We start from the raw sequence: 23,433 nt of genomic DNA, 5'->3' as shown, positions 1-23,433 counted from the left end.
CCCTCCCCTCTGGCGTTTATAGCCATTGATAGGATCCCCTGAACCTTGTCTTCTCCAGTCCCAGCTCTCGCAGCCTTTCTTCCTCGGAGAGATGGCTCCAGTCCCTGCAACACCTTGGTGGCCCTTGGCTGGACGTGCTCCAGTGTTCGTGTCTCTCTTGTGCTGGGGAGCCCATCACTGGACACGGCCCTCCATGAGGGGCAGGATCACCTCCCTCAACCTCCTCCAACACTCCTCACGCAGCACCACTAGCCCTCTTTGCCCCAAGGACACGTGTTGGTGGCTCATGGCCAATGTGGTGCCCACCAGCACCCCCAGGTCCTTTTCTGCTGAGCTGCTTTCCAGCCTGGAGGCCCCCAGTATGTCCTGGGGCCTGGGGCTGTTCCTCCCCGGGGGCAGGGCTTTGCGCTTCCCACGGTTGAACAAAATGGACGTGGAGTCGGCTCTCAGCACCCAGCCGGCGCGGAGCAGACCCTACCCAAACCTGCCGCTGGGAACAAGGCACAGCAGAGGATGACAAGGGGCAACGTAACAGCCACGGTGCCCACGGGTCATGGCACCAGGAGCAGGGACCAGGCTCTGTCCCTTCTGCTCCACCTCCCGACAGCCCTACCTACACCCGGTGCAGCATGAGGAGCCATCTCCAGCCCCGCACGGGTCTCGGGTGAACCGATCCGCGCCTCCTCCGCCATGCCCGGCACCGGGCAGAGCACCGAGTGCAGCACAGCCGCACCACCCCGCCACGGCCGGGAGGCAACAGACAACACACACGTGCCACCGGGGAAGCATCACCTTCTTTAATTAAAAATAAAAATACAAGAGAAGTACAGCCTGCCACGTGGATGCTGGAGGGCAGCTCCGGGCTGGGCAGAGGACGGGCTCCCCTCCGCCATGGACTCCTCTCCACCAAGGCTGGGGCAAAGCCCCGCTCTTTGTGCCGAGCCTCCAAAACACGCTGCAACGCCCTGCCAAGCCGGGCAGCCCCCGGAGAGCTCCTGCTCTGCAACGGGGGCTTTGCTCCTCCGCCCAGGGCTGTGCAACTTTGAAAGGAACAATCCTGGAGGGACCTGCAAGAGGCCAGAGCTCTGCTTGGCTTCCTCTTCCTCACTCACCACCCCTGCGGGTGGGGAAGCAGACAGGGCACCAGCATGAAGAGGACACTCCTCGTGACACCGATCCCACAGCCCAGGCCAGGATGGGCAGCGGCACTGGCAGAGGGGAGCCAAGGGAGCCCCAGGAAAGGCACGGGGGGAAGGGTATTTACAGATGGAGAATGTTTTACTTTAGCATTTCTGTCCCGAGAACAAAGCTGAGGGTTTTTCACCCAACCACGATGGTGTCTGCAGGGCGCAGCCATCCAGCCAGCCCCCGCGGGGAGCCCCCGGGCCCCGTCACGCTCGTCGTGCCTTCTTGATTTTCTTTTTCTCCTCTTTGACGGCAGTGTCGTGGGCCTTCCTCTTTGCAGCAAGTTTGTTCGCCTGTGGAGAAACCCCCGAGACCCACCGTCAGACCGGTCTGCAGACACCAAGGGCTGCTCTGCCATGGGTCCCACCAAACCCTCCAGCTGTCCGCGGGGGAGATGGACCCATCTGCTGCTGGCACCCGGGCCAGGTGTGGGGCAGAGAGGGGTGGCAGCTTCCCTTGCTGAGCACGAGCCGCGGCCCCGCGGGAGCATGAGGAGCCCTGCCCGGCCAGGGTCAAGAGACCGCAGCCTGGTGATGCCGGGGGAGAGGCTTGCAGAGCCTCGCCCTCGCCCACCTTCGCTCAGTGCCCTCACCAGGTACAGCGAGGAGCGGAAGGAGCAGCCCAGAGCTGGCACTGTCGCAAGCGGGGGCTGCTCCCTCTCCCCCGAGATGGGGACAGACCCGGCTTTAGCGATCTGTAGCTGCAAGCCCATTTGGGCAGAGCTAGCACCAGGGTCCAGGCAAGGGTCCTTGGCCCACAGCAGCCCTGCGCTCGTACCTCTCGGACTTTGCGCTTCTTGCCAAACATGATCTTCTTGTAGAGGTATTTCTCCCTTTTCTTCATCATCATGATGGCCAGACGCTTCTCCTCACTTTGCTGCTCCTGCTCCAGGCGCTGCCTGTCCTCCAGCCGCAGCTTGCCAGCCGTCACCTTCACGGGAAGCGCCTGTGGGGAGCCGGAAAGCTCAGGACCCCGGACGCCGGGAGCCCACCACCCTTCCCCAGGGACAGATGTCTCCACAACATTCACTGGGGGCCACGGAAGAGCTGCGGCACCCTCCGGACCAGGCAGCAGGTCCTGAGTGTGAATGGGAGCTGCAGCTCATGAACGTCGGTCCAGGACCCAGAAGCGCGGTGCTGCTGTAGGAGCAGCACAGCCACAGCGGTCCCAGAACAGGGACCCGCCGGGACGCTCCGCGGTGAGCAGAGCCCCAGCAGGGACAGAGCTCGCCAGAGCTGCCTCCTCTGGGGCTCCCGCTCCGCTGCCGGGAACCGCACCTTGTTGCTCTGAGTCTTCTGCTCTTCCATCTTCTTTAACTTCATCTCCTCTTCCTTTTCAGACTCCTCCTCCTCCTCCTCCTCCTCTTCTTTGTCATTGTCATCCTCCTCTTCCTCCTCTTCTTCATCCTCCTCCTCACTCTCTTCATCTGCAGAGAGACTACCGTTACCAACAGGAGAGCAGTCGCTGGCCCCGGAGCAGGTACAGCCCTGCCGAGGCAGCAACGCTGCCCGGCTCCTCAACTCCTCCGACCTCGGAGGCTCACATCACCTGGGTTCTCGCCCCTCTGCATGGCCAGCAGCTTCAGCTTCTCGGGAGGGACGTAGTCTCCTTCCTGCTCCGTCACGAAGGGCGAGAGGTGCGGGGGCAGCAGCACGCCAGGGAAATAGTCGGCCACGGGGAGGCACAGCTTGGCGTTGACGGAGTCAAAAACCCACTGAGGTTGCAGGTAATACCTGTGGGGCAGGGGGAGACGGGGTCAGACTCCTTCCTCCCACCCCAGGAGCCCATGGGGCTGCAAGGTGGCAGCAGAGCAGGACGGGACAGGCGGCCCCACAGCCTGCCTGGGGGCAGACAGAGCGTGGGACAGCTCTGGGATGGTCAGGGACCCCCGCTAGCCCAGGTAGCCATTCTGGGGACAGGCCGCCTGCCTCACCCACCTGCCAACAACCTGCTGTGCCACCCGGGGCCGGTCAACAATCTGGTGGGTGATGGAGGGGTCGCTCACGTCATAGGTGGCACCGATGCACAGGGACTTGTCCCAGGAGACCTCTCCACCGAAGCACCTGCCAGCAAAACCCACCGAGGAGTCAGGCAGGCAGGAGGGGCCCGAGGTCACCTCGCCCGCGGGACGTCAGGCGGATTGGCCCCAAAAGTCCTGGCAGAGAGCCTGGGGGAGGCCACCGAGGGGCAGCAGGGCTGCCCAGGGACAGCCTGCCCACCACGTACCGGATGATGAAAGCCAACGGCTCCCGAGGCACCTCCCTGTTGAGGAAGAAGCGCAGCCCTTCAAACAGCTTTTTGTGCTTCTCCAGGGCCTCCTGCTCCTTCTTCCTCGCGTCCATCTGCTCCGCCGTCTCCTGCTCAGAGCAAAACATTCAGCCTCCGCCCCACGAACAGCCCCTGCCAAGGCGCGCTCGGCAAGGAGGGCTCTGGGATGCCGTCCCCATCCTCCTGGCGCTCCCTCCCAGCACACCAGCCCCTGCCAGCCTTTGCCCGGGCACAAGACGTACCGCAGACAGGATCACCCGAGGCCAGGGCTGAGCACCCCCACCAGGCTCTTACCCCCTCCACCGGGAACTCGTCCATCTCCACCTCGTCCTCGTGGGTTGGTGCCACCACACGGGCCAGGCTGGCACTCAGAGCCGACAGCTTCTGCAGCGGGAAGAGACCGAGAAGGTGTCATGGCCAGCTGGTGCTCTGGGGATGGGAAAAGCCTCATGGAGGAAGGAGGCGATTTTTCAGAGTGAGAAGTCAAAAGACCTCCCCCTGGGACTACACAGACGTTCAGCCTCCTCCACGCGCTGGCCCAGGCTGCAGTCCCCAGCACGGGGCTTTGCAGGGTCCCCTGCCGCGCAGGGGGGAGGGCAGCGGCGCCTGAGGCCAAGCACAGGTGCTCCCTTGGCCAGCATGAGGGGGCAAGGAGTTTGGGGCCAGCCCCCTCCACCACGCGGGGATCAGGCTCTGCTCCTCGGCCCCCGCACGTCGAGTGTCCCACGCCAGGAGGGCACCCGCGGTCAGGACACCAAGGCCACGCAGGGTCCTCCCACGGGCCACGGCGACGGCAGCGTCCCTCACCTCCAGGTAGCTCTCCGAATCCATGGCGTACTCCTTGCCCTCCGCAGGCTTCAGCTCAACATCAGCCTGGCCGTCAATCTGGGGAGAAACAGAAGGGTGGGGAGGCACCTCCCAAACCCAGAGCCCCCAGACATCCCCTCCTCCACCACTCCAACCCTCCACCACGTCCTTGCTTCCCACCACCCACATCGGGTGGTCCCACCAGGCTCGGGCCGGTTCCCGGGGCAGGCAGTGGCCTCACCTTGGGGGGGTAGTGCAGGTTGAGGGAGTGGTAGAGGCGAAAGTTGACGAAGCCCAGGAGGGTGGTGTAAAACTCTGTGAAGGTGGCCATCACACGGTAATCCACGTCCGTGGGGTGCTGCAGGCACACGGGAAGGATAAGGACACGAGGACGAAAGAGCAGAGTCCCCTCTGCAGGGACAGGGTCCCATCCCACCCGCACAGGGAGGAGGATCCTGCCCCCTTCACAGCAAGGTCTGGAGATCCACGGCCACTGCCAGACCCCGGGCAGGGAGAGCTCTCCAGAGCTACACGGGGCCCTGCTGCCGCCCCTCCCTGCAGGGACCTGCGCGGACAGGGGGAACACCCCATCCCAGGAGACTTCTCCACCATGGATCCCCATGGATGGGGATCCTGGTGGCTTGGTCCAGGGACTCTGCTCCTCCAGGTGAGATGCACAGGCCATGGCAAAGCAGAATGAGAGCAGGACAAGGTGCCAAAACCTGGCTGGGACCCAGCCAGCCCCACAACAGCCAGCACTCAAGGGAGTGAGAAGCAATGCTGGCTGGGGAGGACATGGGTTGGCCGAGGAGATGCTGCAGGGACGAGCCGGGGAGGTGAGACCCAGCGTGGGACATACCAAAGGCCACGAAGCTGGAAAGCCTCGACCCAACTGTGCCAAGCCCTGGAAAGCCCGGGAGTGAAACGAGAGGGCACTGCTGTGACGGTGAACTCCCGCGTGCCAAGGCGCAGCACAGCCGCGCGCTGTCCTGGCGCGGTGGCACCCGCAGCTCCCCTTGCCCTGCCACTGCCTGGGCCGCGTAGGGGATGCGGCAGAACCACCCTGGCAGAGGGCGCAGGGTCTGACTCAGCTCCTCCCTAAGCGCCACCAGCCTCATTCCTGCCAGTTAACCTTTAATTGCTGATTAAAGCACATTTTAATAATTGACAAGAGGAAATAAGGAACCGGGGAGACTGGTACAGCCAGGCACAGGGGAGTAGAAGAGGGCTGTGTCCCTGCGTGCCTTCCCAGCCGGGCTTCCACCACAGGCTGGGCACGGCCCCGGCTGCCTCTGCAGCGCGAGAGTGCCAGGACGGTCCCTTCAACCCTTCCCTGGCCACAGGGAAGGGAGCAGCGAGGCAGGACGGGTCCTGCCCGGGTCCCGCCGCACTCTGCCCGGGTACTCACATCGTGGGCGAAGGTGTAAGGGGTGATCCAGGTGACGGGCTGCCCCAGCACCTCGGCCTGGTAGTAGATGCCCTTGATGGAGAGGAAGACCTGGCAGGAAAGAGCACGAGGGCTCAGGGGGAGGAAGGCCACGGGTGTTCCCTTGTCCCCGTCCTCGTTAACCCTTGCCCCGTCAGCAGGTTCATCACAGGAGTGCCACAGACGGCCCGGCAGGACTCGTTCCCCTTCTGAAGCTGCCAGCACAGCTGGCCCTGTGCCCTCCTGGGGCACAAGTCCACCGCCCCCCCTCCACGGCCCCCCCGGGGCAGGGAGGGTCTCGGCCCCGTCCCTCCCCGCAGCGCCCACCTTGCGCAGGGAGCGGGAGGCGATGATGTAGTTGAGGAACTCCACGGCCAGGCGCCGGCAGAGCTGGATGGTCTGCACGTGGCACTTGCCCGTCCGCGGGAAGGTAGAGAAGAGGAAGCACATGGAGAGGGCATCGTCCAGGTCCCGCAGCGCATCTACGAAGGTTGGGTACCTGTGCCCGGGCAGGAGGAGAAGGGGGAATCACACCCAGCCCCGGTGTCCACCAAAAGCTGCTGGGGCTGGTGGAGACCTCGCGTGAGAAAGGACTGGGTGCCGTGGAGCACCCATCTCCTGCACGTCCCACCAAAGCTGGTGGCCCACGGGGCATCCCTCCTGGGCGCTCGGGAGCCCATGGTCACACAGGGACCCCCAGGCAGCTCCCTGGGGTTCAGGGCTCTCTGGGGAGCCAGGGAGCTCCGTGGGCGAGGGGACGGCAACACCCCCGATTACAGGGTGGGTGTAAACAGGTTTGAGGGCACCCGCAAGGACCGAGCGTCGGGGAATCCCAGCCTGCATCACCAAGAACAAGCATGCCCGTGGCCTGCGGCGCGGCACACGGCATCCTCGGCCAGACGGACGAGGGCCAGCCGAAAGCCGCGGGACTCCAACGCTGCAGTCGGAGGGAGACGGCGCGGCCCCGCGGCTGGAGCAGTGGTACAGCTGCCTCCTGCCCAGACCATCTCCCCTCCGAGCGCAGAGCGTGTGGGGCAGCGTCTGCCCCTCAGTCCTGTTTCTCTCTCCCCTCTCTGCACCAGCACGGCGAGGTCCCAGGCACCGCTGGGGCAAGGAGGAGACCTGCCAGCGCAGGCTCCCTCCCTCCTGGGTCCTCTCCTCTCTCATTGTCACCAAATTCACCAGCTCCGTTGGCATGAGTCACCCTCCGCCGGCCCTCCCTCCAAGGAAAACACTGCTCAGGGAGCGGAGGAGAGCTCCCAGCATCTTCCTGGAGATCCTGGAGCCATCTACGGCAGCCAGGCACTCCCTGCTCGCTCACGCTTTACAGCCAGCGTGCAGCACGCTACGGCCTTCTCCTCCAGCCCAGAAACACTGGTTTCCATCAAACCCCCCAGCACTGCTGTGGGAGGCGGATTCCTAAAGAGGGACAGACACAGCGAAGGCTCCACAGGTCCAGGTGGCTGCAGGGAAAGCTCCTCCCCAAAGAGGATGGCTCTGCCGGGACCTGGCCGGTGGCCCACCTCTCCTTCACGATGTGGTCGAGCTTGTAGCTGGGCTTGTTGTCCTTCAGCCGGTCTACGGTGCTCCACTCGCTCTTCCCGTACGCCTTGCGGAGCTTCCGGACGAACACCTGCGGGGAGGGGGGAGGCCGGGGGCTCTGCGGGGAGAGGACGAGCCCCGAGCGGCCCCTCGGGCACCACCCCGGGGGGCTCGTGCAGGATAATTACCTTATACTCCCGGAACTTGTTGACGATGGGCTCGTGAAGGAGGAATTTGATATCCTTGAGGAGGTAGAAGGTCCTGGCTGCGGTGGAGCCTTTGTTCACCTTCTTCTTGTGCTTGGGCTCGTGGGGGTAAATCCCCTTCAGGATGCAGAGGCGCCTGGTAGCGGCGACAGGGGTGAGACGTGGGGGCCACAGCACCCCCGTAGCCGAAAGCGAAATGTCCCGGGGCCCTCTCCCTCCCTGGGGCCCCCCTCCCTCCGGAGCTGCCGCCCCTTGGGGGGGACAAAAACCCCCAAACTCGTCTGCCTGAAACCCCCGACGCACACAGGACGCCCCACCGGCACACGCAGGACACCCCACCCCGCTCCCTACGGAAGGGCCACCCCAGGCGCCCGCTGTGGGCTCCATCTCCCACCGCTCCCCGGGCGGGGGCCGGGGGGGCCGGGGGTCCCACCTGAAGTCGGGCAGGCTCAGCTGCAGCTTCTTCCGCGCCCTGTTGCGGGTGATGTAGTTGGTGGCGGATCCCCGCTCGTACTGGGGAGAGACGGGGGCGTCGGGGGGCGGGCACGGGGGCGAGGGGAGCCCCGCGACCGGGAGGGGGCGGGAGGGGCAGCCCCAGGGCCCGGAGAGGGAGGAGAAACGGGAACCGGCGGCGGGACGCGACCGGACAGAATGGGGCTGCCGGGCAGGGCGGGCACGGCACCGGGTGTCACGGCACGGGCACGGGCACCGGGGGGGAGGGCGGGGCACCGGCAGCAGAGGAGGGGGGTGAGCACCGGTACCGGGGGGGGGGCGCTGGAAGGGCACGGCACGGGCGGGCACCGGTACCGCGGCGGGAGGGGTGTCACCGGCACCGGAGGTGGGGGGAGCAGAGACGGGCAGGCACCGGTACCGGCGGGGGCAGGACACGGGCGGGCACGGGTACCGGCGGGGAGGGAGCACCGGGGGGGACACACGACACGGGGGGCACCGAGGGGGATACGGGCACCGGGGAGCGTGAACGTGGGCACCGAGCGCGGGGACGGGCAAAGGGGAGGGGCTGCTCCGGTTCCGGCGGTACCTTCTTCTTCTCCAGCCCGCCCATGGCGCCGCCGCCGCTGCCCGCGTGCTCCCGGCGCGCCGCAGGCCCCGGCCCGCCCCCGGCCCGCCTGCGCCCGCCGCCCGGGGCCCGCGCCCGCCGGAGCCGGAGCCGGAGCCGCCCCGCGCCGGCCATGGGGCCGGGCCGGGCGGGCGGGCGGCGGGGCAGGGGGGCGGGCAGCGGGGCCGGGCCGGCGGCGGGGCAGGGCGGGCGGCGGGGCCGGGCTCGGCTCGGTCAGGCGCGCCGCGGGCAGCCCGCACGGCCCGGCAGGAGGGGTCCTGCGGCGCGGGGCACGCCGGGACATCGCGGGGCACGCCGGGAGGCGCCGCGCAGCGGCCTGGCGGGGCCGGGGCCCGGGAGCGGGAGCGGGGCCGGCGGCACCCGGCGGGTCCCCGGCCGCCCGCGGGGACGGCGGGCTGGGGCAGGGCCCCGGCGGTGCTGCCCAGACCCTGCGGGCTCCCGTGGCCACCCTTTCCCCGCTCCCCCCCCCCCGGCGGGAGGCAGCCCCTGGGGCCGGGGCACCGGCCCCGCTCCGTTCCCCCGCCCCGGGCCCAGCGCACCGGCCCCGTCCTCCGGGGCCTGGCAGCCGGCTGTGGGGCGAGCGCGGGTGGTTCCTGGGGGGAGGCCCGGCTGTCTCGGCCTCCCGCAGCCCGAGCTCGGGAGGGTCCCGGCCGCCGCACGCCCGCGCCTCCCTCCCCAGCGTTCCCCCGCCCCGGAGGCAGCCGGGCCCCGCGTCCCTGCGCGGCCAGTCCCGGGGCCCGGGGCGTCTCCCGGAGGGGGACCCGCACACGGCGGCGTTTGTCTGTCCCAGCCTGGCCGGGACCCCCGGCCCCGCGGTGACGGCGCGGGCGGTGCCTTGCGGGCGCGGGTCTCCGGGAGGTGCCGTGGCCGTTGGTTCCCCGCCCGATCCCGGGGCTGGGATGGGAGTTTGTCCCGGGCCGCCTGGGGCTGCGGGTAACGGGACCTCGGCCCTGACCCGTGCCGGGTGGCTGGAGCTCCTTGTCTGCCCCGGGTGGGGCTTGGACCCCCCGCGGGGCTGCAGACGGCCGGGTGCCGGGCGCTGCCCTCCCTGGGTGCTTCACCCACCCCCTGGTGCCTTTGGGTGCCCACCGGTGCCGCGTCCCCTCCTGCATCCCCCAGCCGTCCCCAGCGCCCTCGAGAGAGCGGCTGACCGGCGGCGGGAGGGGACGGGTCACCTGGCTGCGCCCCGGCCGAGCTGTGCCCGCTGAGGGTCCCCGCCGTGTCCCGGGGGGTGGGGGAGGCCGGGAGCCCCGTCCTCAGCCCCTGCCGGGTGCAGAGGTGTTGCGTCCCCTCGGCCTGTCACCCCCTTCCGAGCCCGCGTGTCCCCCAGCAGAGACCTGAGCCCCAGCAGCGCTCCGGGACCCCCCCGGCTGCCGGGATTTACTTTTGGGGTTCAGCACCCCCATACCCGCCCCTCGTCTGCCGAGCTGGGCTGATTAATCCTCCTTTTCCTTTGCAATAAAAATCCAGCTCCAGGCGAGCAGCGGAGTCATCGAAAGGCTGCGGGGAGGGAGGGCACGGGATTCTTGGGACTTTCATTTCCTTTTTTTTTCTTTTGAGGCTAACTTTGACCGGTGATTTTGACCCGAACGCCGGCAGTTTGGGTCTCGCTGCCCCGGCCGTGGTGCGGAGGGCAGGGACACCTCGGTGCTCGCGTGGTTCGTGCCAGGTCAGGGTGTCGGGAGGGAAGAGCGGCCCTGAGCCCCTTATCTCTGCCCCGGCGCGGGGCAGCCCTGCTTCCCTTTGTTTTGCGTCCAGCCAAAGTCCTTGCCCGTTTCTGCTGACTTGGCCCCGGTGTGCGGAAACGGCCTCTTGTGACACCTTCCCGTCCCCGGCGGTGTCCCGGCTCGCCTCAGCCGGGCTCTGCCTGCCTCTGCCGGGCTGCCAACCGCGCCGTGCCGTGCCACGGCACCCGCCACCCCGCTCCGGCATGTGGCTGCTCCTCGCCCTGCTGCAGGCTGCAGTCCTGCCTGCCCAGCTCTGCGGTGAGTACGACGGCCGGCCGCCGCCTGCGGCCCCCGGACCCCCACATCCTGCCTGGGGACCCCGCTGGAGCCGGGGCTCTCGCCCGTGCGGGACGGAGCCCAGAGCAGGTCCCTGAGCTGGCTTCGGCGGTGGAGAGGTCCCTGAGGAGCGGGGCTGGGGGGGACGGGCACCATCCCCTACTCCAGCCCCCTGCCCCGGCCCCGGGGAGGACGTTGGCTTCGTGAAGCCCCTCCGGTGATGAGCTTTCCGGGGCCGAGCTCTCCCCAGCGCCTGCCGCAGTTAAGCCTCATTCCTGTGCCCCCTTCCCCTGCCCAAAGCCCAGAGCCACCCTGCCCCGCTCCCGCGCCTGCAGCCCCGCCACCGCGCAGGTCCCGCGGGGTCCCTGGGGAGCCACCCCCGCACCCTGCCAGCCCCACGGGCACGGTGGGAGGGTGGCTGTGCCCAGGCTTTGGGCTCTCCGTGCTCCTGCCTCACGTCGCTTCTCTTATTTTGTTTCTTCCTCATATTTTGGGGGGAGGCTTGGGGTTTTGGGACTTGAGGGAGGGATGCAGAGGGCACGGGGCGCACGGCAGGGCTGGGGCGCTGGGTCTCTGTTGCCGCCGCGGCCCCACGCAACCAGTGCCGGGGGCTGCAGGTGCCGCGGGGCCGGTGCTTGGGGTGGGCTCGGCCCCCTCCTGCCCCCCGCTCACCCTCCGCTCCCTCTCCCCGGGGCCGTGGGGGTAGAAGCCCCGGGGGAGGCGGCGGCAGCGCCGGTGCGGGCGCTGAGCGCCCGGCTGCTGGGGCTGGCAGCGGACCTGGCGCGGGACCCCGACCCCAGCGTCTACCTGGCCCTTCGCCTGGCCAGCGACCACAGCCTGCGCGGGGAGGAGCGGTACCTGGCGCGGCTGCAGGACGCCTTCCAGCGCCGCTACGGCCGGTAGGTCCCGAGGGGGACACCGGGTCCCCCCACGTGCCTCTGGGGGATGTCCCCTGTCCCCCGCAGCACCCCGGCAGCCCGCTGACGCCAAATCCCCGCAGGAGCCTGCAGGCGGCCGGCCGGCCCCACGCTGCGCCCCACAGCCACCCCCAGCGGGACGCGGCGGCCACCGAGCGCAGCACGTATGTGTGCGTGTCCCACGGGGACGGTCCCCTCCACCGGCGTGACAGCCCCCCAGAGCGGTGCGGGGAGTCAGGGCGCGGGTGAGAGCTGATGCGGCGGCTTGCAGGCACACCGAGGTGGAGAGGCCGGAGACGGGGCGGCTGGCGCTGTACTTGCTGGGGCTGCGGGCCACTTGTCCCCTGCCGGAGCCCGGTCCCCAGCGCTCACTGGTGACCTGGCTGAAGTACTACCTGGAGGAGGACTGGGCAGGTGAGCGCATCCCCAGGGGGCGACCGCGGCGAGCGCCCACCCGTGTGCCGGCACGTCCAGCCGTGGGGCCACCAGCTCGCCCCGGTGACAGGACAGCTTGTCCCCAGGCTCCCGGCAGCACGGCCACCCCCTCAGCAGTTACTACCAGTACAGCCTGGGCGTGCTGGCACTGTGCGTCCACCGCAAGCGCGTGCGGGAGGAGGTGGTCCGCCGGCTCCTGGCAGCTGAGCAGCACGGCAGGTTCGGGCACGCCGGCGGCAGTGCCACGGGTAAGGGTCCCTGGGGAAAGGCGGGGCGGTGGCACCCCAGGGCGGGTGTGCGGCAGCTGGGGTGACACCGCGTCCCTGCAGACGCGGAGGCAGTGGCAGCGCTGGCCTTCGCCTGCCTGGAGCGGGAGCGGCTGGTGGGGGCCAGGCTGGCGGCGGAGCTGCAGGCGGCCACGCGCGGGGTGAGGAGGAGGATGGTCGAGGCACAGGGCCGGGACGGCTTCTTCGGCAACGTCTACAGCACCCCGTGGGCCATGCAGGTGGGCGACACGTGCGGGGGGCCTCCAGGGTGGGGCGTGGGTGCAGGCATGGGTGGGAGCGGGGGTGCAGGTGCGGCTGCAGGCAGGGGTGGAGTTTTGGGACAGGTGCGAGCGGGTGCGTGGGTGCAGGACTGGGTGCGCGCTCGGGTGTGGGTGTGGGTGCGGGTGCAGCTGTGGGCACGGGTGCGGGTGCAGGCACGGCCGTGAGCACAGGCCTGGGCGCAGGTGCACGCTGGGTGCAAGCACGAGCATGGGCGCAGGTGTGGGCATGAGCGCAGGCGCAGGCATGAGCAGGGGTGCGGGCGCAGGTGTGGGTGCAGGCACAGGTACGGGCATGGGTGCAGATGCGGGTGCAGAGACAGGTGTGGGCGCAGGTGCGGACGTGGCTGTGGGTGCAGGCGCGGACGCAGACACAGGTGCAGATGTGGGTGCAGGCACGGGTGCCTGGGCAGAGGCGCCCACCCCAGGGCAGGGGCTGGGCAGGCTGGCGATGCTCAGCAGCAGCGCGGTGCCCAGGGCCCTGACCCGCTTCCCACCTCGGGCTGCTGCCCCGCCACCTTCCTCCCGCCCAATCCCAGGTCTTCATCGCCACCAACGCGTGCCGGACGCAGCCGGCGTACGGCCGGGCCATGGCTGCGCTGCTGGAGAACCTGGACGCCTTCACCATCGCTGCGACCATGGCCCAGGTGCTGCCGGTGCTGCACGGGCGCTCTTACCTGGACATCGCCTCCATGCGCTGCCAGGAGGAGCCGGGTAGGCGCCGGGGTGGCACGGGAAGGTGGGGGGGAGCTGGGATGGGGTTGGTGCAGATGCCACCGCGGTGGTGGCTTGGTGTCCATCAGCACCACGGTGGCTTCCTTCTCACAGACACGCTGACACCCATCAGCCCTGAGCCGCCACCCGAGACGCCGGGGAACATGATGGTGCGGCTGGTGGTGGACTGCCCCCAGCTGCAGTGTCCCCGGCGCCGGCTCTACGACCAGCCGGTGCACGCACCCGCCGGCGCCTCCCTCCTGGACGTGCTCAGCGCGGCTGCCGCGCAGGAACCCCACAACTTCACGTACGTGGCCCCGCGGGCTGGGGTGGGGGGACCCTCTGGGATCCCTGGGCGTCACGCCGGGGGTGGCCAGGTGCCCTGCACCCATGCCCCGGTCGCCGTGGGTCGCCATGGGCTCATCTTGGTCCCCAGGGCCCGGCTCCCTTGGCAGCAGACCTGCCCCACCGCTGACAGTGCCGGGGCCGGACCCTTACCCCCCTCTCCCACCCGGCAGGTTTGACACCCAGGACACCTCCCAGGGCCCCTTTCTGAGCAGGGTGCTGGGGCTGGAGGCCCGGCAGCAGAAGCGGAGCTACTGGCAGCTCCTCACGGCCCCCGGCACCAGCCTGCAGATGGGTGAGTGATGGGTGGGGGTCCCGGGGGAGGCGGCGGGCGTCGCAGGCAGCTCCCACGGCCGCTCTCCCACCCGGGGCTGCTGTCCCTCTCTCCGCAGGTGTCGCCGACTACAGACCTCGCGACGGGGAGACCCTCATCCTGCGCCTGAGCGAGTGGTAGAGGGCGGGGGGGGCCACGGCAATGAAACGCCTGCCTCGGGCACAGGACCTGCGGCTCCCTGCCTCCTGCTTTCCCTGCGCCCCGTGTGCCAGCACCCCAAATCCGCCCGGGGAGGAGGAGGAGGGGACACACGTGATGCCCTGTGTCCCATGGGCACGGTGGGATGAGAGCACCCAGACCAGCAGCTCCTCCAGCCCCGGTCCCGCTCGGGGGGGTGGGGGGTGGGGGGGCAGGCAGCCGCTGGGAGCAGCCGGTTTTGGGGTGCCCAAAGCAGCCGTTTTTGTGGAATCCGAGCCCGCGCCGCTGGTCCCCGGCAAGCTGCCAGCTGGGGCTGTCCTCCCCTGGAACCCTCGGGGGGGACCCCCGGCCCTCCCCACCGAGCCCCCCCGACCCCCCCGAGGGCTCGGGGGCCGCGGTGGCCCCAGCGCCACCCGCAGCCCGAGGGGGAGCCCCCGGGGGTGTCCCAAACCTGCGTGATCCTACCCCAAAAAACACCCGGGGCAGCCGGCCGCGGGCAGGGCCGGGAGGCGGTGCCGGGGCGGCGGGTGCCGCTGCCGGGGCCGGGGCCGGGGCCGGGGCCGCTCCCGGGCCGGCGGTGGGAGCGATGGCGGCGGCAGCAGCGCCCGGCGGGCGGCAGCCGGGCTCTGACGCAGCCGCCGTCGCCATGGCGGCCGCCCCTGCTCCGGCTGCCGCCGGCCCCGCCGCTCCGCCGGGGACGCGCGGCCGCCGGTTCCCAGCAGGCCCCGCTGCGCCGGGCGGCGTCCGCGGCCGCGCACCCGCACCCCGGTACCCGGTACCCGGTACCCGGTACCCCGCAGCCGGGCGGCCGTGACGCGGCGGCGGCCCCGCGGGGAGGAGCCTCCCCCCCTCCGCTGCCCGCCATCGCCAAACTTTCCGCTCGCTGCCGGCCGCCGCCGCCTCCCCCGCACGTGGCACCGGCGGCCCGGGGCTGAGCCCCGCCACCACCCCCGGGGCGGGTGACGCCGCTGCCGCCGCCGGCGGGAGCCGGGGACCCGCCGCCGCCGCCGGCACCGCCAGCACCGCCAGCGCCGCCGCCAGCGCCGCCGCCGCCAGCACTGCCGCCGCCTCCCGGGGCCGGCGGCTCTCGGCCCGGCGCGGGAGGACGGGGCAGAGCGGAGAGTGGCAGCGGGGGGGCGCGGAGCCGGTGCCCATGTGCCCGCGGTCCCGGCGCGGCGACGGAGCGGCCATGAAGGCCGGCGAGGGGACGCCCCGGCCCTGGAAACCCGACCCGGGGCAGGCGGGGGGGGGTCGGCCGCCGCCGGGGCCGTCGCTGCCGCTGACCCTGACCGTCCTGGCCTGGCTGGGCACCGGCACCACCATGGCCGGCCTCAACAAATGGATCTTCGCCACCCACGGCTTCCGCTACCCGCTGCTGCTGTCGTCCCTGCACATGCTGTCGGGGGTGGCCGTGGGGTACCCGCTGGGCTGGGCGCGAGGGCCCTCGCCGCCGGCCCCCCGGCCCCGCGCCAGGATCTACCTGCTCAGCCTCACCTTCTGCACCAGCGTGGCGTTGGGCAACCTGGGCCTCAGCTACGTGCAGCTGGACGTGGCGCAGGCGGTGGCCACCACCACCCCGCTGGTCACCCTGCTGCTGTCGGGGCTGCTGGGGGGCCGGCGGCACCACCCGCTGCAGTATGCCGCCATGGGGCCCGTCTGCGCCGGGGCCGCCTGCAGCATCGCCGGCGGGCTCCGCTTCCACCAGCCCGGCTGCGGCTTCCTCCTGGCCGCCACCGTCCTCCGCGCCCTCAAGTCCATACAGCAGAGTAAGTGCCACCCGCCCGTCCCCGTCCTGCACGCCCGCCCTCCCTCCCCCCGGCACGGCCCCTGGGGCGCGGGGGTGCTGGTGTCACCCCGGTGCCACCCTGGTGCTGGTGCCGCTCCGTTGCCACCCTAACCCTCGTGGCACTCTGGCCCCCAGCGCCACCCCGGCCCCAGTGCCAACCCCACGCTGTCCCAGTCCCGGTGCCACCTGGTGCCACCCCAGTGTCCCTTTAGCCCCAGTGCCACCCCAGTTCCAAGGCCATCCCATTGCCACCCTGGCCCTGGTATCACTCGCTGCCCGCTCTGTCTCTGGTGTCACCCCAGTGTCACCCCACCCTCAGCACCACCCCCTGCCCACCCTGTCCCTGATGCCCCCCAGTGTCACCCCCTCCTCACCCTGTCCCCGGTGCCACCCTAGTGTCACCCCAGCCCCAGTGCCACCCTTGCCCACCCGGCTGCCCCCCATCAGGGCTGCGCTGTGGTTCTGGCCCTGAAGTGACCCCGGTTTGTTGGTGACGAGCAAACACGTTGGTGTCCCTGCGGTGGCCCACAGGCACTGCTGGCTCCCAGTGACACTGTCCCGTGTCCTGGGGCCATGGGGAGTGGCCGTGCCTTAGCCTGGCACAGGGACACCCAGGCTGCCCCATCCCTGTGGGTTCCCCCCTCCAGGGCCGTGGGTGGCCGGGTCCCCTGCGAGTCCCCGTGCCGAGCGGCATCGTCCCCACGCCGGGCCCTGCTTGCCCCGGGGACTCCGGCAGCCGTGGTGCCACCCGGGCCGCGATGTCCTCGGCAGGCGGTTTTGGGTTGTTTTTCGGCTGGGAGGAGAGCGTTTCCTCCGGAGCTGGTGACTCAGGCGGGCACCGCGGCAGCCGGGCTCTGGCGTGGGGCTGAGCGCCAGGCACACGCCCCGTGCCGTCCCCAGGGTCCCCAGTGCCGCTGCTGGCAGCTGTACCAGGGGTGCTGCGGCCACCCAAGGGATGCCACCGCCCAGCACCCACCCGGGTCCCCTTGTCACCCGTGGGACATGGAGAGTGGCCCCGGGGAAGCTGGGGGAAGCTGGGGGGGAGCTGGGGGGAAGCTGGGGGGAAGCTCCTGTCCCCCCAGGGACACGGCCCGTGCCCCCCCATGCACGCCTGTGCATGGCAGCCGGCCCGGCTGTGCCTGCTGTCCCCAGATGACGCGGGGGGGACACGGGGACACAGAGGGGACAGGCCACGCCCAGAAATGCGGCTGCTGGCTGCAAAATCAGCCAAAAAAAGAGGATGGGGGGTGGGGGGTGGAAGCCACGTTTGGTCCAAAATGGGGTGGGGAAACCGCCCCGCCCAACCCCTGGACCCCCAGACCGGGGCACCCCCAAAGCAGGGCACCCCCGACCCCATGGAAGGGGCTGCCCCCCCATTTCCCCCTTCCTGGTGACATTTGAGATTTCTTAACTGCTTGGGCACCGGGCGGGGGCTCGTGTCGGTGGGTGCCCCCGCGGGTGCTTGTCCCCACCGGGACGGTCCGGGCGTCCTGCTGACTGTCCCCGTCCACCCCCCCAGGTCTGCTGCTGCAGGAGGACCGGCTGGACGCCCTCTCCCTGCTCTGCCTGACCTCCCTGCCCAGTTTCTGCCTGCTCTTCGGGGCGGCCGTGGCGCTGGAGGTGGGTCCCTCCTGGGAGGGCGTCCTGCGCTATGACGGCACCCTCTGGGCCTGCGTCCTGCTCAGCTGCCTGGGCTCCGTCCTCTACAACCTGGCCACCTTCTGCATCCTCTCCCTCACCTCCGCCCTCACCGTCCACGTCCTGGGCAACGTCACCGTGGTGGGCAACCTGCTGCTCTCCCGCCTCCTCTTCGGCAGCCACCTGAGCGGGCTCAGCTACCTGGGCATCGGGCTGACGCTGGCTGGGATGTTCATGTACCACCAGCCCGACCTCATCGCGGCACGCTGGGCGGCACGGCCGAGACGGGGCCCCCTCGGGCGGGAGTAGGGTCGCCGCCGGGGACGCGGGCAGAGGGGAAGCCGGGGAGGCTGCAGGGCGTGGGCGAGCATGGCTCTGCGGGTGCACGGGAGGGCTGATGTGCACGGCTCCGTGTGCACACAGGCGCGCTGAGGTGCGTGGTACTGTGCAGGCAGGTGTGCCGGTGTGCACGGCTCTGTGTGCGCATGGGTGCGCCGGTGTGCATGGCCCTGTGTGCACGCAGGTGCGCCGGTGTGCACGGCTCTGTGTGCGCATGGGTGCGCCGGTGTGCATGGCCCTGTGTGCACGCAGGTGCGCCGGTGTGCACGGCTCTGTGTGTACATGTAATGGTTTGCACAGCTCTGTGTGCACGCGTGTGCTGGTGTGCACAGCACTGCGCACATGGATGTGCGGGCGCGCACAGGCTCTTTGTGCACACGTGTTGCGTGCACAGCTCTGTGCACACGTGTGTGCTGCTGTGCGTGGCACTGTGTGCACGCGTGTCAGTGTGCACAGCTCCGTGTGCACGTCTACTGATGTGCGTGGTACTGCATGTGTGTGTGCTGGTGTGCACAGCTCTGTGTGCACGTGTGTGTCTTGGTGTGCACAGCTCTGTGCACGTGTGTGTTGACGTGCATGGGCTCTGCGTGTGCAAGGGGGTCCGTGTGCACAGCTCTGTGTGCACGTGGGCACGTCTGGGTGTGCACAGGCTCTGCAAGTGTGAGTGGGTCTCTGCGCGTGGCTATGTGTGCATGGGGGCACGTGTGTGTTGGTGTGTGAAGGCTCTGCGTGTGCGAGCAGGTTCTCATGCATGTGGGCACGTGTGCATTGGTATAGACTCTACGTATGAGCATGTCTGTGTACACGGCTCTACGTGCATGTGGGCACGCATGTGCTGGTGTGCACAGGTTCTGCGTGTGCAAGTGTGTTGCCGTGTGTGCGGAGCCCTATGTGCAGGTGTGCACGTGTGTATTGGCGTGCACAGGCTCTGCGCCTGCGTTCCTGCGCACAGCTCTGTGCACGGGGGCACGCGTGTGTTGGTGTGCACAGGAGCATGCGTGTGTTGGTGTGCACAGGCTCTGTGTGTGCAAGCAGATCTCATGCACGCGGGCAGGGGTGCGCTGCCGCGCGCAGGTACTGCGTGCACAAGTGTGTGCAGAGCCTTATGTGCAGGTGTGCACAGGTGTGTTGGCGTGCACAGCCTCTGCGTGCACGTGTGCACTGCTTCCGTGTGTGCAAATGCAGCGCCACGCGTGCACAGCTCTGTGTGCACGGGGGCATGTGTGTGCGCGTGTGTGTGCAGGCTGACAGGTACCGGCGTGCACGCAGGCTCTGTGCGGGTGAGCAGGTACCTGCGTGCACGTGCAGCCGTGTGCCCCGGGTGTGCACGCACGTCCCCACGTGCACACGCAGGCTGGGCACACTCAGGGACGTGGCTGCAGAGACACGACTCCACGCAGCCGACTGCCGTCCTGCCTGGGGAAACACAGAGCAGCGTGTGCGTGCGTGTGTGTGTGCATGTGTGTGTGTGCACGTGTGTGTGTGCACGTGCGTGTGTGTCACTACTGAGCTCTGCTGGCTGGAGTAAACCCGGGCTGTGTGTACGCACGGTTCTCGTGGCCGAACAAGATGCCCGGGAACGGGGCAAGCGCGTGTCCCCTCTCCTGTCCCCAACCCCACCGTGTCATGCTGATCCCGCAGGGCTGCCGGTGGTGCTGCTGGTGTTGTCATCGTCCCCACTGTGTCCTCCCGGCCACCACGGCTCTGGCTCCGGCCCCATCCCTCCCAGCTTGCCATGGGCAGGGCCGCCTGCCCGTCGCCGGGGCTCCCTCGCAGAGATGGCCAGAGCCCAGCAAAGGGGATGGGGACAGCTCGGACTCACCCACCGTCGTGCTGGGACAGTGCCGGGCTGCGGCACAGCACACGCTCACCGTGGCAAAGGGACGTCCTAGCGTGCATACGCCCCGGCACATGCGTGTGGGCACGCCCCGACGGGTGCACCGGTGCCACCGCACGCGGCGTCCATGGTGGCTGCTGCTGCGCTCACCGTCTCCGCGCCGGGGCCGAAGGACCCAGCTCTGATTGCACTTGTTCCGAAATAAAGCTCTATTTTTATCGTACTCCACCCTTGGCTCCTGGGGTGATCTCCCAGCCGAAGCACACGCCGGGATCGTCACAGGAAGGGAGGAACAACCCGGTGTAGGGATGGGAAACTGAGGCACAGAAGTGCCTCGGGATGTCCCAGCTCCCCGGGGAAAGCCGGGGCCACTGTGCCCAATGCGGCCGGCGTCTCCATGCTCCAGTGCAGGGACAGCCGCGGTTCAGCAGCCCCAGGGCTGGCACTGGGACCCTCGCACGGGACACGGGAGGGACGCGGTGACGGGGAGAGGAGTCACTGGCCGCACGTGTCCAGAGAAGGGCCAGTCCTGCTGGGAGCCGGCACCGGCTGCTCACGGCGTGGCTTCGCCCTGCCCCGGGGCAGCGTGATGCTGGGGAGCATCCTGTCCCCTGGCGTCACCTCTCTGGTCCCTCTCCAGCCCCGTGACTCACGTCACCCCGCAAGCACAGCCCGCTCCCCTTGGAAACTCCCTGCTGGCTCCCGCCCTCTTTCCCAAACAAACAGCAATTTTCTTCCACTCATCAGGGCGCGAGTCTTGAGGCCGCTTCCAGAAGCGTCCGGGGGATGGCTCCTTCCCCAGCACAGGGAGGAGCGGGACCTGCGGACCAGCCCGCCTGCGGCTTCACTGGGCTGAGGAGCCCTTCCCCGGGGAACGCCCGCCCGTCTCGGCCCCCTGACTCATTTGCTGGCACCAGGGTCTGCCCGGATCCTGCCTGCGTCTGCGGCTTTGCCTTGTCCGCCCCGGTTTCAGGGCTTCGTGGCGCTGGGCACGGGGGGTCCCGTGGGCGGCGTTTGTGGTGGGGTTGGGGGCTTTGACGCTGCCCATGAAGGGCCTGGCAGCGGCGGGCGGGCAGGCTGGTGTGGTGGCCCTCTATCCAGGTATTTCAGGCCATGATCTCAGCCCGGTGGCATCCCTCTGCTCCGGCCATCCCTCCGCTCCGGCCGCGGGAAGGATTGGGTTTCCCCCGGGCGCGGCGGCAGCTGCCCATGTGCCGGGTCCGGCGCTGCTCCGGCTAAGCCGGACGAGGGTGAGGCATCCCAGCCCCGGCTGCTCCGCGGGTGGGGGAGCAGACTGGGACGCCCCCGCCCGAGGCAGACACCTTCTGAGGAGAAGCCCCTGCAGCACAGGGCAGGACGAGACCCAGCAGGAGCAGTGAAGGAGGGGACAGCCCTCACGTGGGCATGTGTCCCCACGCCTCGGCCTCCTGGCAGGCAGCGGCGTCCCGGTCCCTGCTGGGGTCCGGTTCCCCTCGCCAGCCCCGGCTCCCCGGGCCCGGTTTCGGCATGGTGAGGGTACTGAGGTGGATTAGCCCTGGTCTAAAGGCCACAACTCCACCTCTGAAGCTCCTGCAGCTCTTGTGCCCCCAAATGTGGGGGCCTTTCCTTGCCCATGCATCTCTCCACAGCCCCTGCCAAGCATCCTCTGGGTTCTCACCTCTTTTTAAACAACAGCCCACCGCAGGCAGGCTGGGGCACCCCCGTGCCGGGGCTCATTAACCCCTGAGATGCCACTGCCCGGGGTTAACCACGTAGCAGGCACCCAGCACACGCTGCCTGATCTTCCCACACGGGTGCTGCCGTTGGGTTTCTGCGCTCCCTATCCCGAAATGCACGGAGGGGACGGGAGATGCAAGGAGGGGTGACAGCTCTGAAGCCAGTGAGCGGTGGCAGCGAGGGTGGGTGGCACCTCCACGTGCTTGGTCCCACCACGCTGGAGGTGCTGGCTGGCAAGGAGCTCCAGGTGAAAGTGTGAAAGTCTGAGGTGGGAGAAATAAACGTGTGTCCGACGGGATAGCGTTGTTATGAGACCTGGCCGGAGAGTTTCTTCTGGATCTGCTGTTAAACTGCTGCTGAAATCTTCCTCTGAGGAGGCGATGGAGTGCGCTGGGGACTGAGCTGTGAGCCGCTGCCCGTGGCGGAGGAGCAGCGTGTCTCCACGCAGGGGAGAGGAGATCAGGGTGGCTTTACTGCGCGCCAGCCGGGTGCCTGGGAGCACAGGGTGGAGATTTTCTGTGTTTCAGGACAGAGGATTAACTGCTGCCCTCGGGGATGTCGGGAGGCTTACTGCATTAGCACAGAGGGACGCGGGATCTGCAGCTGGGAGGCAGCGAGGACAAACGCTTGCTAAGCCAGGGAGCCTAAGCCAGTAAATGATCCTTCCCTCATACGCCGGGCTGTGGTCTTAAACCTACCACATCACAGTCCTCAAACGGTGTCAGGGACCATCCTGGCTCTGGAGCTGAAATTATGGCAAAGCCTTTCTTAGGGCAGACGTTAAGAAAAATACATTCTCCCTGGCAGGATAGCCCGGCCCAAGGATAGACAACACAAGGAGCGCAAAGTCCAGCAGTGGTGAGCAACATCTGAGGATGCTTGAACCAGCCCAAGCCCGGCTGGAGGCCAGTAGAGGGACAGGATGACCCTTCAGACTCCCTTCCAGCCCCATGTTCTCTGCTTTAGCACCCAAAAAAACCCTCTCCAGAATTTGCTCTTAATCATTTTGGGCCAGGCTGGCTTTACCGGTGACTTTATTGCTCTCTCTCTGTGGCACGGGCTCACTGCTCTCAGAAGGGTGTTGACGGCCTGTAGCTGAGTTTCTAAAAGATGAAATCGCATGAGCTTAAAGACATTTTTAAAGTCATAGACTTTGTTTTTATAACATAACTTTACATCATAAAGCAGGGGTCTAAGATACAAATGTTTAAGGCGGTTATAATAGTGTGCTAATTACTGTATGCATAACATGAGACCGCTATATAAAAACCTAAGCGATGCACAGGCTGTTGTGAAACACAGATGGTGCCTTAGTGTCACCCTAAGCCAGAACGAGAGCTTGGTGCAGTGGGTTTGGGTGTCAGGTGCAGGTGTCTCACCCGGGTTCTGATGGCTGTGAAGAAAGAGGTGTTGAAGAGCTGACAGCAGCATCGCCACCCCCCTTCCTCCCACTGCTCTTGAGAGTTGCGTTCAAACTGAGATGCTCACCCCTGATGCTACACTGCGGCCATGCCCGTGCTTGGCTGTGTACCCCGCTGAGCTGGATCTGGACTCCCACCCAACTTCCCAGCTCGGCCTTGGACCTGTCTGTGACGGATGCGCTCGACCTCTTAACCAAACCAGCAGTAGTTTGGTACAGGCTCCAGAGAAGGTAAAGGCCTGAGCCGTGACCAGGCCAAGAGCTCCTCTGGTCCCGACCTGTTCTCTGAAAACCCACAAAGAAGTGGAGTGGCACAGTGAGCATCGATGCATATGAGCTTGGAACACCCATCACGGACTAACACATGAATAGCGGGTGGCTTTCCCAAGGCTCATTTATCAAGGAACAAAGAAAGTTGTGGGTACAAGCAGCCTCGTGTATCTTTCGTATCGCATGTAATTTGACTACAAGCCAACCACTTTATCTATAAATATGACAGCCAAAGTGAGCCTTCTTTGAGCTCTCCCTGCTAGGTAGTGTGGATGCATGGCGGTGATCTCCCCTTGAGCTGGGACCTGCTTGAGCACCTCTCAAGGTTGCTCCTCAAAGCAGAGAGACCTTTTACCAACGTCAGATCTTTGGTAAGTGACTGATATTGCACATAACCTTGTAGTATGGTAACACTGATTTTGTCTTGGTAACTTTGCATGCTGAATTGATACATTTTGCACATATAATCCCTTAGACATAAACCG

General features: G+C 67.9%; 3 protein-coding genes across 6 annotated transcripts; 2 read left to right on the top strand and 1 right to left on the bottom strand.

Moving 5' to 3' along the window:
• Positions 1–775: 775 nt before the first annotated feature.
• On the bottom strand, positions 776–8,594 carry PES1 (pescadillo ribosomal biogenesis factor 1). Its single transcript, XM_072880292.1, has 15 exons — positions 8,474–8,594; positions 7,868–7,947; positions 7,417–7,570; positions 7,210–7,319; positions 6,014–6,185; positions 5,669–5,758; positions 4,502–4,618; positions 4,261–4,338; positions 3,748–3,837; positions 3,412–3,542; positions 3,123–3,248; positions 2,734–2,918; positions 2,463–2,611; positions 1,963–2,130; positions 776–1,478 (listed from the first exon to the last, which is right to left on the bottom strand). The coding sequence occupies exons 1-15, from the start codon at positions 8,495–8,497 to the stop codon at positions 1,392–1,394; spliced, it is 1,761 nt and encodes a 586-aa protein (XP_072736393.1). The 5' UTR covers positions 8,498–8,594; the 3' UTR covers positions 776–1,391.
• A 1,711-nt stretch (positions 8,595–10,305) lies between these two features.
• Positions 10,306–14,114, top strand: TCN2 (transcobalamin 2). Of its 4 annotated transcripts, XM_072879965.1 has the most exons (10): positions 10,306–10,497; positions 11,222–11,414; positions 11,516–11,602; positions 11,704–11,846; positions 11,954–12,115; positions 12,197–12,372; positions 12,951–13,125; positions 13,240–13,432; positions 13,644–13,765; positions 13,863–14,114. In XM_072879965.1, the coding sequence occupies exons 1-10, from the start codon at positions 10,443–10,445 to the stop codon at positions 13,922–13,924; spliced, it is 1,368 nt and encodes a 455-aa protein (XP_072736066.1). In that variant the 5' UTR covers positions 10,306–10,442; the 3' UTR covers positions 13,925–14,114. The 4 variants fall into 4 exon arrangements, with proteins under 4 accessions (XP_072736066.1, XP_072736064.1, XP_072736063.1 ...); XM_072879963.1 differs by lacking the exon at positions 10,306–10,497 and having other exon boundaries at positions 10,983–11,414; positions 11,516–11,596; XM_072879962.1 differs by lacking the exon at positions 10,306–10,497 and having other exon boundaries at positions 10,983–11,414.
• Positions 14,115–14,658: 544 nt separating this feature from the next.
• On the top strand, positions 14,659–19,992 carry SLC35E4 (solute carrier family 35 member E4). Its single transcript, XM_072879966.1, has 2 exons — positions 14,659–15,708; positions 17,248–19,992. Exons 1-2 carry the CDS (start codon positions 15,096–15,098, stop codon positions 17,673–17,675), a joined length of 1,041 nt encoding a protein of 346 aa, XP_072736067.1. The 5' UTR covers positions 14,659–15,095; the 3' UTR covers positions 17,676–19,992.
• Positions 19,993–23,433: the final 3,441 nt, after the last annotated feature.

This window comes from Ciconia boyciana, chromosome 15 (genome assembly GCF_034638445.1).
Source record: "Ciconia boyciana chromosome 15, ASM3463844v1, whole genome shotgun sequence".
Lineage (NCBI taxonomy): Eukaryota > Metazoa > Chordata > Aves > Ciconiiformes > Ciconiidae > Ciconia > Ciconia boyciana.
This window is presented reverse-complemented; position numbering and strand designations above follow the sequence as displayed.